General features: G+C 40.7%; 1 protein-coding gene across 2 annotated transcripts; it reads right to left on the reverse strand.

The window, feature by feature from the left end:
* Nucleotides 1–1,061: 1,061 nt before the first annotated feature.
* On the reverse strand, nucleotides 1,062–12,279 carry vgll2a (vestigial-like family member 2a). Of its 2 annotated transcripts, none has more exons than XM_055635763.1 (4): nucleotides 11,995–12,277; nucleotides 11,026–11,311; nucleotides 7,467–7,940; nucleotides 1,062–2,307 (listed from the first exon to the last, which is right to left on the reverse strand). In XM_055635763.1, exons 1-4 carry the CDS (start codon nucleotides 12,073–12,075, stop codon nucleotides 2,267–2,269), a joined length of 882 nt encoding a protein of 293 aa, XP_055491738.1. In that variant the 5' UTR covers nucleotides 12,076–12,277; the 3' UTR covers nucleotides 1,062–2,266. The 2 variants fall into 2 exon arrangements, with proteins under 2 accessions (XP_055491738.1, XP_055491737.1); XM_055635762.1 differs by having other exon boundaries at nucleotides 2,220–2,452; nucleotides 11,995–12,279.
* Nucleotides 12,280–12,407: the final 128 nt, after the last annotated feature.

A 12,407-nucleotide genomic window follows, 5' to 3' on the forward strand; every position in this document is an offset into this window, starting at 1 on the left:
TTAAGAAGGAACTGCAGATGCTGGAAAATCGAAGGTAGACAAAAGTGCTGGAGAAACTCAGCGGGTGCAGCAGCATCTATGTAGCGAAATAAATAGGCAACGTTTTGGCCCGAAACGTTGCATATTTCCTTCGCTCCATAGATGCTGCTGCACCCGCAGAGCTCCTCCAGCACTTTTGTCTACCTACTATATCTTTCAGGTTTCTCTGCAGCCTTTGTTTTTTTGGTTACGTCTCCGCGCTCTCCAGATCAGAAAGTTTTATTTGTTGGGGTTTATGTAACTTTCCAACACGAGGGATGATAATTCGAAGCTTTGGCTTTGTAACATGTCTCTCTCCTATATTTATTGCTCACTAATGAACAAGCGATGTCTCCTTGGCTTTGAAAAACATGGCCCTGATGAGCGACTGCGAAAGATCTTTTGTGTTAATAACCATGAAAATAGGTACAGAAAACCCACTCATTCTGAAGAAGGGAATTAGGTTGGGAGAGAGGTAACGTCAATGCCGTGCCTTTCTATTTATTTTAGTATCTCGGTATACGTGACAATAGTAAACCAATATCAATGCATAGTACCCAGAGGGCCGGGGAAACGCCTTTTTGCGTAATATCGTGACTTTTGTGTAGGAAGGAACTGCAGATGCTGGTTTAAACCGAAGATAGACACAAATAGCTGGGGTAACTCAGCGGGTCAGATAGCATCTCTGGGGGAAATGAATGGGTGACGTTTCGGGATAAGACCTCTCGTTTCCCTTTCCCTTGTCTCAAGTCTGAAGAAGGGTCTCGACCCGAAACTCCACTCATTCTTTTTCACCAGAGATGCTGTCTGACTCGCTGAGTTACTCCAGTTTTTTGTGTCTATCATGATTTTTGTGCAGGAATTTTGGGACGTGGGGTGGGAGGTGAACGAGTAGATTATTAGCTGTGGGCATCTCAAATAATGTGCTATAGAAACATTCTGCTCTGATTTCAATTGGCTCCCAATAAACAACTGTTGCATTGGGAATAAAAGACTCACAAATAACGTGGGTGACTGCTGCGTAAAAGGCAGAAGGAAGATCATGTGATGCACGCTGTTTAATCTTAAACACCATCAATTTAAACCCAGGTGACAGGAAATGCCTATAATCCAGTTCACAGTTTCGATTCACCTTCACGAGTTCAAGAATGGATGAATAAAACACAGAAATAAAGTTAACAAATAGTCACACTTAATGATCAGCGTCGCCTTGTCAAAATAGTACAATTTTATACAATCTATTTTTACAGAGTTTTTTTCAAACTACTTTTACTTCGCGAATGGCCAGACTTATGTTCACTCACTGTTATAGTTACAAATCGTTCTCCGAAACGGCTAAAATGACAACAATAACAAAAAAAATACTCGTTACTGACACACAGAATTAAAACGTTTCAATAAACTGGAGTCCATCTGTCCAAAAGAAATGCTGTTGTAACCTGAAATTGCTCCCCCATCCCCTCTCTCTTGTTGTTTTCTCCGTTCTTCCGCTTGGTGTGACGGTCATCCATTCCCAATGCTCCATTCGCCCTCTTACATCGGATCTTCAGAAGCTTCCACTTGTCAGTTCGCAGTCACTGAAAACGCTGCCCAACATCGGCCCGTTGCAGCAACCTCTCCGAGAGCCCAATAGTTTGCACAGTTGTTGCAACAGCTGCTGCCCTGAAGCCTTCGGCAGATCTTGTGGCCGCGGGAATGGCTGCACAGGGTACAATGTTCCCGATCTCATTAAAGCTCTCCATCTTACAGGAGTTTTCCATCGCCAGGCCGATTCACGAGAGAGAAAAAACACAATTGGAATGCATATCAGGACTTTCCGCATTCTTAAAAAGTCTTCGTTTGTTTGTAATGAATCGTGTTCCTTTTGTGGTCCTGTTATTAGCAGTGCGTTACTATTAAAAATTAGCTTGTTGAGTCTATTAGAAGCGATCTGTTATGAAATGCCCAACTGTGGATTCCTGGAAATCCCACTATATCAACATTCCCTGGATTCGAGTAAAGTTTGATTCGGACATCTGGGCGCTCTTTTGAAAGAATGAGCGCATTTTTGAAAATGTGTTAAAATCCAAGCACTTCAAACCGGCTTCTCTTAATGTTCTCCGGGAGGAGCGTGCGATCTAGCAAATGATTCAGTCGCAGTTTTAACTTCTACGGCCGGTCGATCAACTGTGGAGTTTGAAACACTTTTTTTCTCCAAAAGGTTTTTGTTTTATTTTTTGCTTGAAGCGTTTTGTTGTGTAATAAACAATCAGCTTAACAGGGATCCACCACAAAGGGAATAGCGGCGAGCTGAAACCGAGATCAAAATCTGTTACACACTGTACACAGAGGAAGAGAAATGTTTCAGGTAGAAATTTACAGGGCAGCCAAACGAGGTAGCTGGTAGTGCTCTAAAACCAGTAAAGATCTTTGTTTTTTTCCGGGTGCGCCAGACCTGAGAATCGAATAAGAAAGGCAAAAAGAAGAAGAGAGGACATGTAAGCAGGACAGGGATAGAACACAGAACCAGAGGCTTGCTCCGAAAGTCAGAACAAATTAAGCATTGAAACAATAAGAGATAGAAACTCCGGCTAAAGCGGCCAAACACACAGGGGAAAAACAAGAGCATTCAGGCAAGTCCACAAGTGGCCGAGGGGACCTGTGACGCCAAGTCACAGACCATGAAGATAACTCATTTCTCAGTTGACTCTTGCACTATGAGTTCCATGCGACTTAAACAATTTGTTTCGCAATTATATTAATAAAGGGAATGTCCACGAGGAACAGAAAGATAATTCCGAACTCAATGTTAAACGCATTTGACTTACCCAGGGCATTGCGAATTTAAATGTTATATAATTAAACACATACATTAAGAGGGTTCTGAGGTAAATCGAAGACAAATTCCAATTTTGTCAAGTCCATCCCCGCTGTCCTTCAGTTAAATATCAATGCAGCTTACATAACCACCTACGCCTAAAAAATGTGGATATTTAATTTATCTATCCTGGAAAACACAGACTTTTATACATTTCTTGTAAACTTCGTTTTTCAAAAATCATTCTGCTTAACGTCCTTATATTCGACAAACCCGACAGGATTTAAATCCCCTTAATATATAAATGTAAAATAACCTATATCAATCACATTGTTGCAGTCAGAAACTGCAACTGAACTCTCATTACATATCACCAATATCAAAATAGAACATTTTGTTAAGCATCTAATGTGATCTGATGTTTGTGGATTTGATATGTTTAAATATGAAAAACAGTTACAGGCTACTTTCCCATTGCTATCGTCATAGTTGTTAAGTATTATTACTTAACCTCCACATGGACCTCCACATTTCATGCTACTGAATACATATTTATCCACATTTAGAATTATTTGATGGGTTTCAATAAATTACGGATTTCTTCGGCACAAGCAATACACAACATACAAACGCGAGTTCCATTCCTCTGATATATAACTGTTCAGGGTTAACCGCACTTAGAGATACTATATTCTATACTCATCCCAGTGTATTTCATTTTTATTACCGTCTCTTAAGAGCGTCGATATTAGTAATGCACAGCATCATTTCAGCAGGTTTACATTAATCGAAATATTTTCCTTATTGCTTGATAGTTAACTCATTTAATAACGTATATTGCAGACATCCGTTAGTTATATCGAATAGTTCATGCATCTAACAAATCACATTGTCATGCATAAATAATTATCGCACAGATTCATTCTACACCATTTATAGCTATATTATGCTTCACATTTCTATGATATAATTATATCAGACACGTATGTAACTATAAGCGCATCATTTCACCTCAACACATGTTGAACAACGCTGGGACGTTGTGGGAAGTTGTGGGAAACACATTTATAACACACCCAGGTAACTTTGGAAACCAATTAGTACAGAGAGATTACACTGTTTATTTGGATCCTGTCCACACTAATAGGATAAATATCTAATTGCAATGTCAGCTGTAAAGTCCTACATGAAATAACTTTAATAAGAGTTCATGCCACAATTCCCACATAGTTCAATGGCACACAGCTGTTCATAATGCGGCTCAAAATCACACGCAGAGGCCATCGAGGCAGCCAAAGGCATTCTTATGAATCTGGCATTAGGAAACACCAAAAAAAGTGGTACATTTAACTTCGGCTCTAGTTAATTCTTGAGTGCTTAAGGTTGCACTTGGCTCCTATCAGTGACATAACTCCCAGGCAGCAGGAATGTACATTGTACAGCAGGAATGTAACAAGATTGAAGATTAGTCTGGAAAATAATTCCATTAAAATCAATAATGTGTCCTTGAAATCTAGGCATGCATTTAATCAGTGAAATATGACCAGGTGATATAAAACTTCAAAAGACAAGGGTACTGTTTAATATTGTCTTTGTAAGAATGTACTGACTGAGGCCAGATGTGAAGGTGTGTTCACCATAATGCAACTGGCAGATGCCATCTTGAATGCCTGTATGTATTAAAATCACTAAAGGCAGGCCATCTTTCGTATCTGTATAGGTGAACATGAATCAGAATTGATGTGAACCAAAAGCACTTTTATGAACTTTTTTTTTCCAATGTAGTTAACAGATGAATATCCAAGATATCTTTTCCTGAAATTTAAGAATTACCATAGGTAGAGCAACAGCCCTCAAATGCTTCCAACCACACATGCATATAACTCTTTGACATCTGGGCGATGTACAAGGCACCCAAGGCCTGCATTTGAAGTGTAACAGCAGAATATTACAGAATTTACCAGAATTATAGTAGGTTGCAAATACATAAAGTTGCCTGTTTTTTCACATCAAGACTGTGCATCTTGCAATACAAACTGTGAAAGTTATGTTCTCGATTCATATCATAGCATATGATACTGGTTCATCTTTTGTACTCTCTGCACAGAGTATTCTTCGCTGGAACTGCTTATGAAATTTGAGTCTGGGCCAAAATTCCTGAAAATTCTTGCAGCATGCAAAACTGAAGCTGCATTTAGTGTTGATGCAGAATGCCAATGCTGCCTTGGTATATGCTGAACAAGAGGACAATAAAATACATAGTGATCCCAAATATTTGGCAATAATACAAAATGTTTGGTTTATTTGTACAAGATCGCATTTTTATTCAATTAGTCGAATGCAATAATTTTAAGTTGTGATCTGTTATGTAAGACAGAATGAATTTGCCGGGATCCGATAATCAAATGGTAATACCAATTCAGAGAAAGCATACCAGCATTAAGAACCTGAATCATTATATGAGGTGTTCCATTAATTTATTATTTGGATTAACATGCAATTGGTTAATCTCTCTTTGCTCATATAAGTCACTATATTGATTTCTTTTCAATGTGACGCTGATCAATACAGTTTTGAAGCCCTTTTAACTCATCATAATGTCCTTCATTCACAGACATTCTATTGTAAATAAACACTTTCATCAGCAAGGTTTCAATAATATGCTTTGTTGGTAACTAAGAACAACACAATAATACTCAAATCGTATCATTGTGTTGTGCTCTAGGCAAAGGGAAGATTACCATTTTTAGAGTTTTTGGCCCTGATACATCCATGTTGATTTACAAAAAAATCTACTGGGAAACATAAAAGGTTATTTTTCTAAGATTTTCTACCCTCATCTCCCATGGAGGCTAAAACTGCAATTTCAATTTTCTTTAGCTTTAATATAAATATTTTATTCAATCATATTTGATTAGTTAAATTCACTAACCTATACAATTGTATGAAATTGGTCCAAACTTTCGTTTAATTTATGTCCATCTTAGTAAAAGCATAATTGTTTGTAATGCTAATTGTGCTACAATTTGCTTATCTCAACAGACTAACTAAAAATCATATCTAAGATCATTAAAAACCGTTCTTTTGAGCAAGATTCCCATCAATATTTGTGCTTTAGCTCCTGGCAGGTTCATTAATTCTGGTGTCTTTTACTTTTACTTCATATTTCCATTTGTAAGAATTAAAAATCAGTACTAGGCAATATCATATAATGATAAATTTAAAACAGCATTTGTAGTTCCTTGTGTCTACATAATAAAACTAAACTTTTACAACAGCTAGGTATTAATTTGAATGCAGTCACCAACTTTATCTGTGAAAGTAGGTGAAAGTATTTTTCAAACGTTAATGAATGGTCTTAATTAATTTCTATAATTTACCTGCATTTTACATATTAAAACATCTTTTTAATACTTTTCCATTTTTTATGTAGGTGGCAAAGTGGTAGAGTTGCTGCTTTACAGCGAGCAAAACCTGAGTTCAATCCTGACTAATTGTGCTGTTTGTACGGAGTTTACATGTTTTGCCTGTGTTCGCTTGGGTTTTCTCCGCGTGCTCCGGTTTCCTCCCACATCCCAAAGATGTACAGATTTGTAAGTTAATTGGCTTCTGTAAATTTTCTTTTGTGTGTAGGATAGAATTAGTGTACAGGTGATCATCGGTTGGTCTGAACTCAGTGGGCGGAAGGGCCTTTTTCCACGCTTCCATGGTTTCAGTGAGTACTAGCTTAGATACCTTGGGCCAGGCTGTTATTCTGGGAAGCTGCAGCAACATCACCAAGAGGATGTTGGAGTTGTGAAACCACCAAACCATGTCATCACATCAAGCACAGGTGAGGTTCAGCGAATTCCATCCTATTAGCTAATATTAACGACGGGGTTACAAGTTTTTAACCCAGCATTGATGAAGGAAGGTCTTGTATTAATTGGAGATAAACTTACCGATAGTGGGATTCCATTTGTTTACTGTTTATGTACTCCTTTAACCTCTTAAATACGTGGAATGGCACTGGGAGAAAATGGCCTAGACCATTCTCTGGAGAATACCTGGCCCCTTATACACACATTATTTATGAAGCTGATTTAGTTGTCCTTCAAGTTAGTGGTGGGGTCCCCCGGACATTAATTTTGAGGATTTACCAGCCTCCTTCTTGTTGGAGATGATTATCACCAGTGTGGCAATTGCCCCTTGTCAGCAACACCTTTCCTTGTCCTTGTGCACAAATTAAAATGTATCATTCTATTGTAAAACACAGTATCTGCCTTCACCTCTCTATTTGATTTGCAGCAGAGACTTGCTTAATGGTCCTTACTCCCAGGTTATGAAGCCTCTGAACCCTTTCTGAGCACTCTCGTCTCATCAGCATTGAGGTTAGTCCGTTTATTGCAGTTGGAACCTTTTGAGGTTGTGTGGTTCGGTTCTGATATCACTGCCAACAGAACAACTAAGAATGTTTTTGTTTACTATTGATCTCTCCTTATCCTACATCAACTTTATATTGTTTATTAGTAAAACATTTCAGAACCCCCCTCCACCTCCTCCATTTCCCTTTAATAAATGATTTCTATTTCCAACAGAAAACAGACAGTTTCAGTTTTTGGAACTCTTTCTGTTTTTTGACCTCTACATGCACTTCTTTCAAAATATTTACCTGCATCCACATTGAGGTTGAGGGTTTGGCTCATGTCAGTGGAGGGACCTGTAAAGGCCCCTGTGGTCCATGCAGAGGCCGTGTCACTCTTTGCCAGGTCACATTGTGGAGTAGGGATAGCAGGAAGCCTATGTGGCCTCACTGAAGGTACTAGTAGTGAACTGTAGCGTGGGTCAAAAGATGCACCAACCCCATATACATCGTGCATGCCAGGCCGTGTGTAGACGGAGCTCTGTGTACTGATGGCACTTCCCAGTGAGTAGTGGTGGTGGTGCCAGGGCTCGGGGGCTCCTTGATGCAGATGTGTGTGCAAAGAGGCACTTGAGTATGGGTCAGCTCCAAAGGGCAGCTCTGAGGGAGCTCCTGCTAGGGCATTACCTAGACTGCTACTCAAGCTTGCAGACATAGAGGGCTGGTAAGTGCTGTTCCAGAAAGAAGGTGGAAAACCCCGTTGGTTCATTGGGAAGGCTCCCTCTGTAAAAAAAGAGATGAAAATCACTATTAATTATCAACACTGTTATCCCAATCAATAATTCTAAATTCTTCAATTAAAGTCAGTCATTTATTAGCAGCAGCAAAATGATAATCATTCATATTGTAAAATAATTAGAATAAGACTTTTTATATAATCTCCTGGACGTGGGTGTTGTTATTTTCATTTGTTTTTAACTAAATGCAATATAAATGCTCTTAATAAGTGAGAATAAATCTTAAGTATGGTTGGCAGAATTTCTTTACCTTCCTATTTAATGCTTTCCAGTGGGAAAAAGTTTCCATACCATTGATAAAAGTAGTTCATGGAAATAGAGATGAATATAGTAGAAAGGCCAAATTAAACAGCACCTGAGAAGATTTAGAAACATAGAAAAATAGATGCAGGAGTAGGCCATTCATCCCTTCGAGCCAGCACCGTCATTCAATATGATCATGGCTGATCTTCTAAAATCAGTACCCCGTTCCTGATTTTTCCCCATATCCCTTGATTCCTTTAGCCATAAGAGCTAAATCTAACTCTCTTGAACACTTCCAGTGAATTGGCCTCCACTGCCATTCTGTGGCAGAGAATTCCACAGATTCAGAACTCTCTGGGTGAAGAAGTTTTTCCTCATCTCAGTCCTAAATGGCATACCCCTTATTCTTAAAGTGCATTCTGCGGGTCTTCAGGAGGGTCTGTATGGATTAGGCAGTGAAATACAATTATGTTGATCATACTTAAGGCAGTAATACTTGCCTTTATTTGCACTCTGTTTCTTAAAGGTTTTAAGGTGAATACAATTGGCAAACACTTGAAACCCGTGAAATATGGTTCAGTGATTCTATTGGAAACGTAATTTAGTCTTTTAAAAGATAAATTCTGACCAACGGATGGTCAGATATACTCAACGAATGTGGTGTTTTCACCTTCAAAATTGCTAAGCAATATGAGAAGTGCTTTGATTATTAAATAGTCTTTTTACTCAGTCACAGCTAATCATGCTAATTCTAGGGACATCAAGATATCAATAGATTTTCAAATAATTTGATCGAATTGACTTTAGAAATGTGGTGCACCAGAAAGGCATGGAGAATGGAACTGTTTCAGAAATAGCAAGTCTCCGAAATATGACTGGGTTCTTGTCTATTTTTTGATTTAAAAATTGATATTTTTAGATTATTTATGGTTGTAAGGAAAGGTAGTTTCTGGCCACTGTAACATGGGACACATATTTCGTTTGCAGACAGTAATCTCGATTTTGTATGAAAGCAAATTTAAGTAAACAATAGAATTAAGTCCCAATGATATGAGGGTCTGACTCGACCCGAAAAGTCACCCATTCCTTCTCTCTAGTGGTGCTGCCTGTCCCACTGAGTTACTCCAGCATTCTGTGTCTATCTTCGATTTAAACCAGCATCTGCAGTTCTTTCTTACTCGCTAATGATATTACTGTTCATTTGAAATAAATAACTACCGAACATTATAATGCCGTGATCGATATCGCCATTGCAATCCGCAGACTTCGCTTATCTATGAAGGGTTTAATTAAACCGTAACTTGAGTTGAGGGTGAAACAAACAGATTTCTACTTCCAGATCTATCCCGTGGCAGAAGTGAATGGGAAGTGTAGGAAGGAACTGCAAATGCTGGTTTACGCTGAAGATAGGCACAACATGCTGGAGTAATTCAGCGGGATAGGCATCATCTCTGGATAGAAGGAATAGGTGACGTTTCGGGTCGAGACCCTTCTTCAGCTGGGGAAGGTAGATATTGGTAGCTTCTTGGAAATGTTACACTCCTACTCCCCGACTTCCCTCCCAACACTTCCTCTTTAACTATCTCACTCGGTGAACCGCAAGGAAGAAACGGTTTTAACGCGAAGATTAGCCGCGGACGTCTGGAGACGGGTCCTGTCCCTTCAACCTTCGCTTCTGTTGCATAACAACACAGACACTGGGATACCCGCCAACCGTGTAGTTAGCAGACATCGGGTCCCACACGCGATAGTGAAATGATGAAACAGATCCTGCTGCTGCTAACATATAACACCATGCTTACTTACAACTTGCTTCGTACTCATTTTAAATAGGAACACAACTCGAAATTAAGTATAAGTTCCCAGACAGATCTACCAACTGACCGATTTCAATAATCTTACAGACGACTAAGGGATTGTTGACGGAAAACGTGTGTTTCTGATCAAAACGCCAATAACTGGTGGACTCAAAATGTCAAGCAACATCTTGGGAGGGAATGAACAGGTGACATTTCGGTCGCGACCCTTTCGCACTCCTTCGGGAGTCCTGCACTGCCTTGACCCCAATAAATTGCAGAACGTTGTAGATGTAGCCTAGTCCATCTAACACCAGACGTCACACCATTTGCTCCGTCTACATTTCGTGCTACCTCGGAAAAGGAGGCAAAAATAATCAAATTCTTATTTATTCTTCTTCCTGCTCCCATCGGGCAGAACGTAGAGTAGAAAGCGCACACTAGCAGACTCAGAAATAGCTTCTTGCCCTCTATTATAAGCTGCTAAAATAAGCCAGGGTACTGTCCGCTTCCCTCCAGCCCATTGCGGACGTTGGACTTGGTCTCTGCAACCGTGACGCTCCAATGCTCAGAACTATATTCTGCGCTCTGTATCTTTCTCCCTTCGCTCGTTTGGCTGATTGTATTTATGTGTAGTATTATCTGATCTGATAGGATAGCATGCAAAACCAAGCTTTTCACTGTTCCTCTGTGCATATGGCAATAATAGAGCTGAACATAGTACCTAAACCTGCTCCCCTCTATGATTAACTCAGCGGGACAGGCAGCATATCTGGAGAGAAGGAATGGATGATGTTTCGGGCCGACCCGCAATGTCACCCATCCTTCCATTCTCTCCAGAGATGCTGCCTGTCCCGCTGAGTCACGCCAGCATGTTGTGTCTATCTTCGGTTTAAACCAGCATCTGCAGTTCCTTCCTATGGGATCTCCCCTCTGTGATTGCTGCTGCAACCCTCGCTTGTGGTTTTCTGATTCCTGGTTGTTACAATAACGGGATATCGGCGGTTAATTTAAGGCGAGCGCTGAACCCACCTCTCCATGAACTCGTGCTTCCTCTCGAGGTTTTGGAGCCGCTGCTGGCGGGAGCATAACTGGCCTGGCTCAGTGCCCTTGTGAAGTGCTCGTCAACAACGCTGCTAATGTCACCCTGGAAGTATGTGAAGAGCACGCAGCGGGAACTGAGGTACTCCGCTTCAGGTGGCCGCTCTTTCTCGCCGGCCGAGTCTTCCTCTTTGATCGCAGAGCCGTGCACTGAAAACGTCCCGCTGATATTCGTGCTGTCCGCCGCCTCTTGCATTTTCGAGTAAAAAGCTAATTTCTGCAACAACAACAAAAAAAAGGCGGGGAAGTCGCTATCAGACCACTTTACGAGAAGCAACTGGGTTCTGCAGCTCAACAGCATGTGCAGCGAGTCTTCTTGACTCTCATGAGACAGTAAGGAACCCACAGTTTGAAGCCTATAAATAAATAATAACTTATATGGTCCTCAGTGACTTGTGATTACTTACGGTCACGCGATTTCTGTCAATTTTACGCGACACACAACCACATTCAAAAGCGCAATCCCCATTCCTCATCCGACTGACCACAGCAACTCTTGATGGTCTCAGGGATCACTCAATATTTCCAAAGTACACTCTCTTCCAGGAGAGTTGCATGTTAAAGTGGCCCTGGGGAGAGATGGATGTTTCAAGTGCAAAAATAAGTAGCTAAATAAACCATATGCCTGTAGATGGATGTTGGCTGTCAGAAGGAGGGGAAAACATTGAAGATTCCTTCACGCTGCAACGAAAAATCAAAGGAAAAACCTTTGCAACCTAGTTGCAAACAGAGGAAGGAATGGACTGGAGGCTCAACAGTTGGATACTATTTCCAACACTGAACCGAGGAATCATTCCAAATATAAACCCAATTATATATTTCCGAGTATTTGACTCCAACTTTTAAAGATGTGAATTAGCGGCATACAGTCCCAATTGATCACTGTATAACCAAACGTACCTGATGATGGTAAGGAGTGTACGCTGCTGCAAAGTAAGGCTGAGGACCGTACACTTGATACATAACATCCAGACAGCTCATGGCGAAGGCTGGAGTTGTCAACAGGGCTAATAGATGGGAGACAACGGGCGATGATACTTCATGGGCGAACGTGTCCAGTGTAAGCGAACATCGCTGCTTGGGACAAACAGCTGAGTACCGCGGTGTTGTCCCCGTGCCCTCACGTCTCTCTCACTCTCCCCGACCCGACTAAGTACAAAAAACAACAGCAAACATTTAAACGGGACGCGGCGCTGCGCGACGTCAGTGAACGTCGCCCTAATACGGCCCCTCTCGATATACCCGAGCTCCAACCAGCTCGCAGGCGGGATTGAAGGCGCAAATATGAATAAGCAGCCAATTCCAACCCATGC

Source organism: Leucoraja erinacea, chromosome 5, assembly GCF_028641065.1.
Source record: "Leucoraja erinacea ecotype New England chromosome 5, Leri_hhj_1, whole genome shotgun sequence".
NCBI classification, from domain to species: Eukaryota; Metazoa; Chordata; class Chondrichthyes; order Rajiformes; family Rajidae; genus Leucoraja; species Leucoraja erinaceus.

Coding starts and splice junctions, on each gene's coding strand:
- vgll2a (XM_055635762.1), bottom strand. CDS start 12,075: ATGAGCTGTCTGGATGTTATGTATCAAGTGTACGGTCCTCAGCCTTAC. Junction 11,312..11,994: donor ACACTCCTTACCATCATCAG/GTACGTTTGGTT, acceptor TTGTTGTTGCAG/AAATTAGCTTTTTACTCGAA. Junction 2,453..7,466: donor CAACCTCAATGTGGATGCAG/GTAAATATTTTG, acceptor TTCGATTCTCAG/GTCTGGCGCACCCGGAAAAA.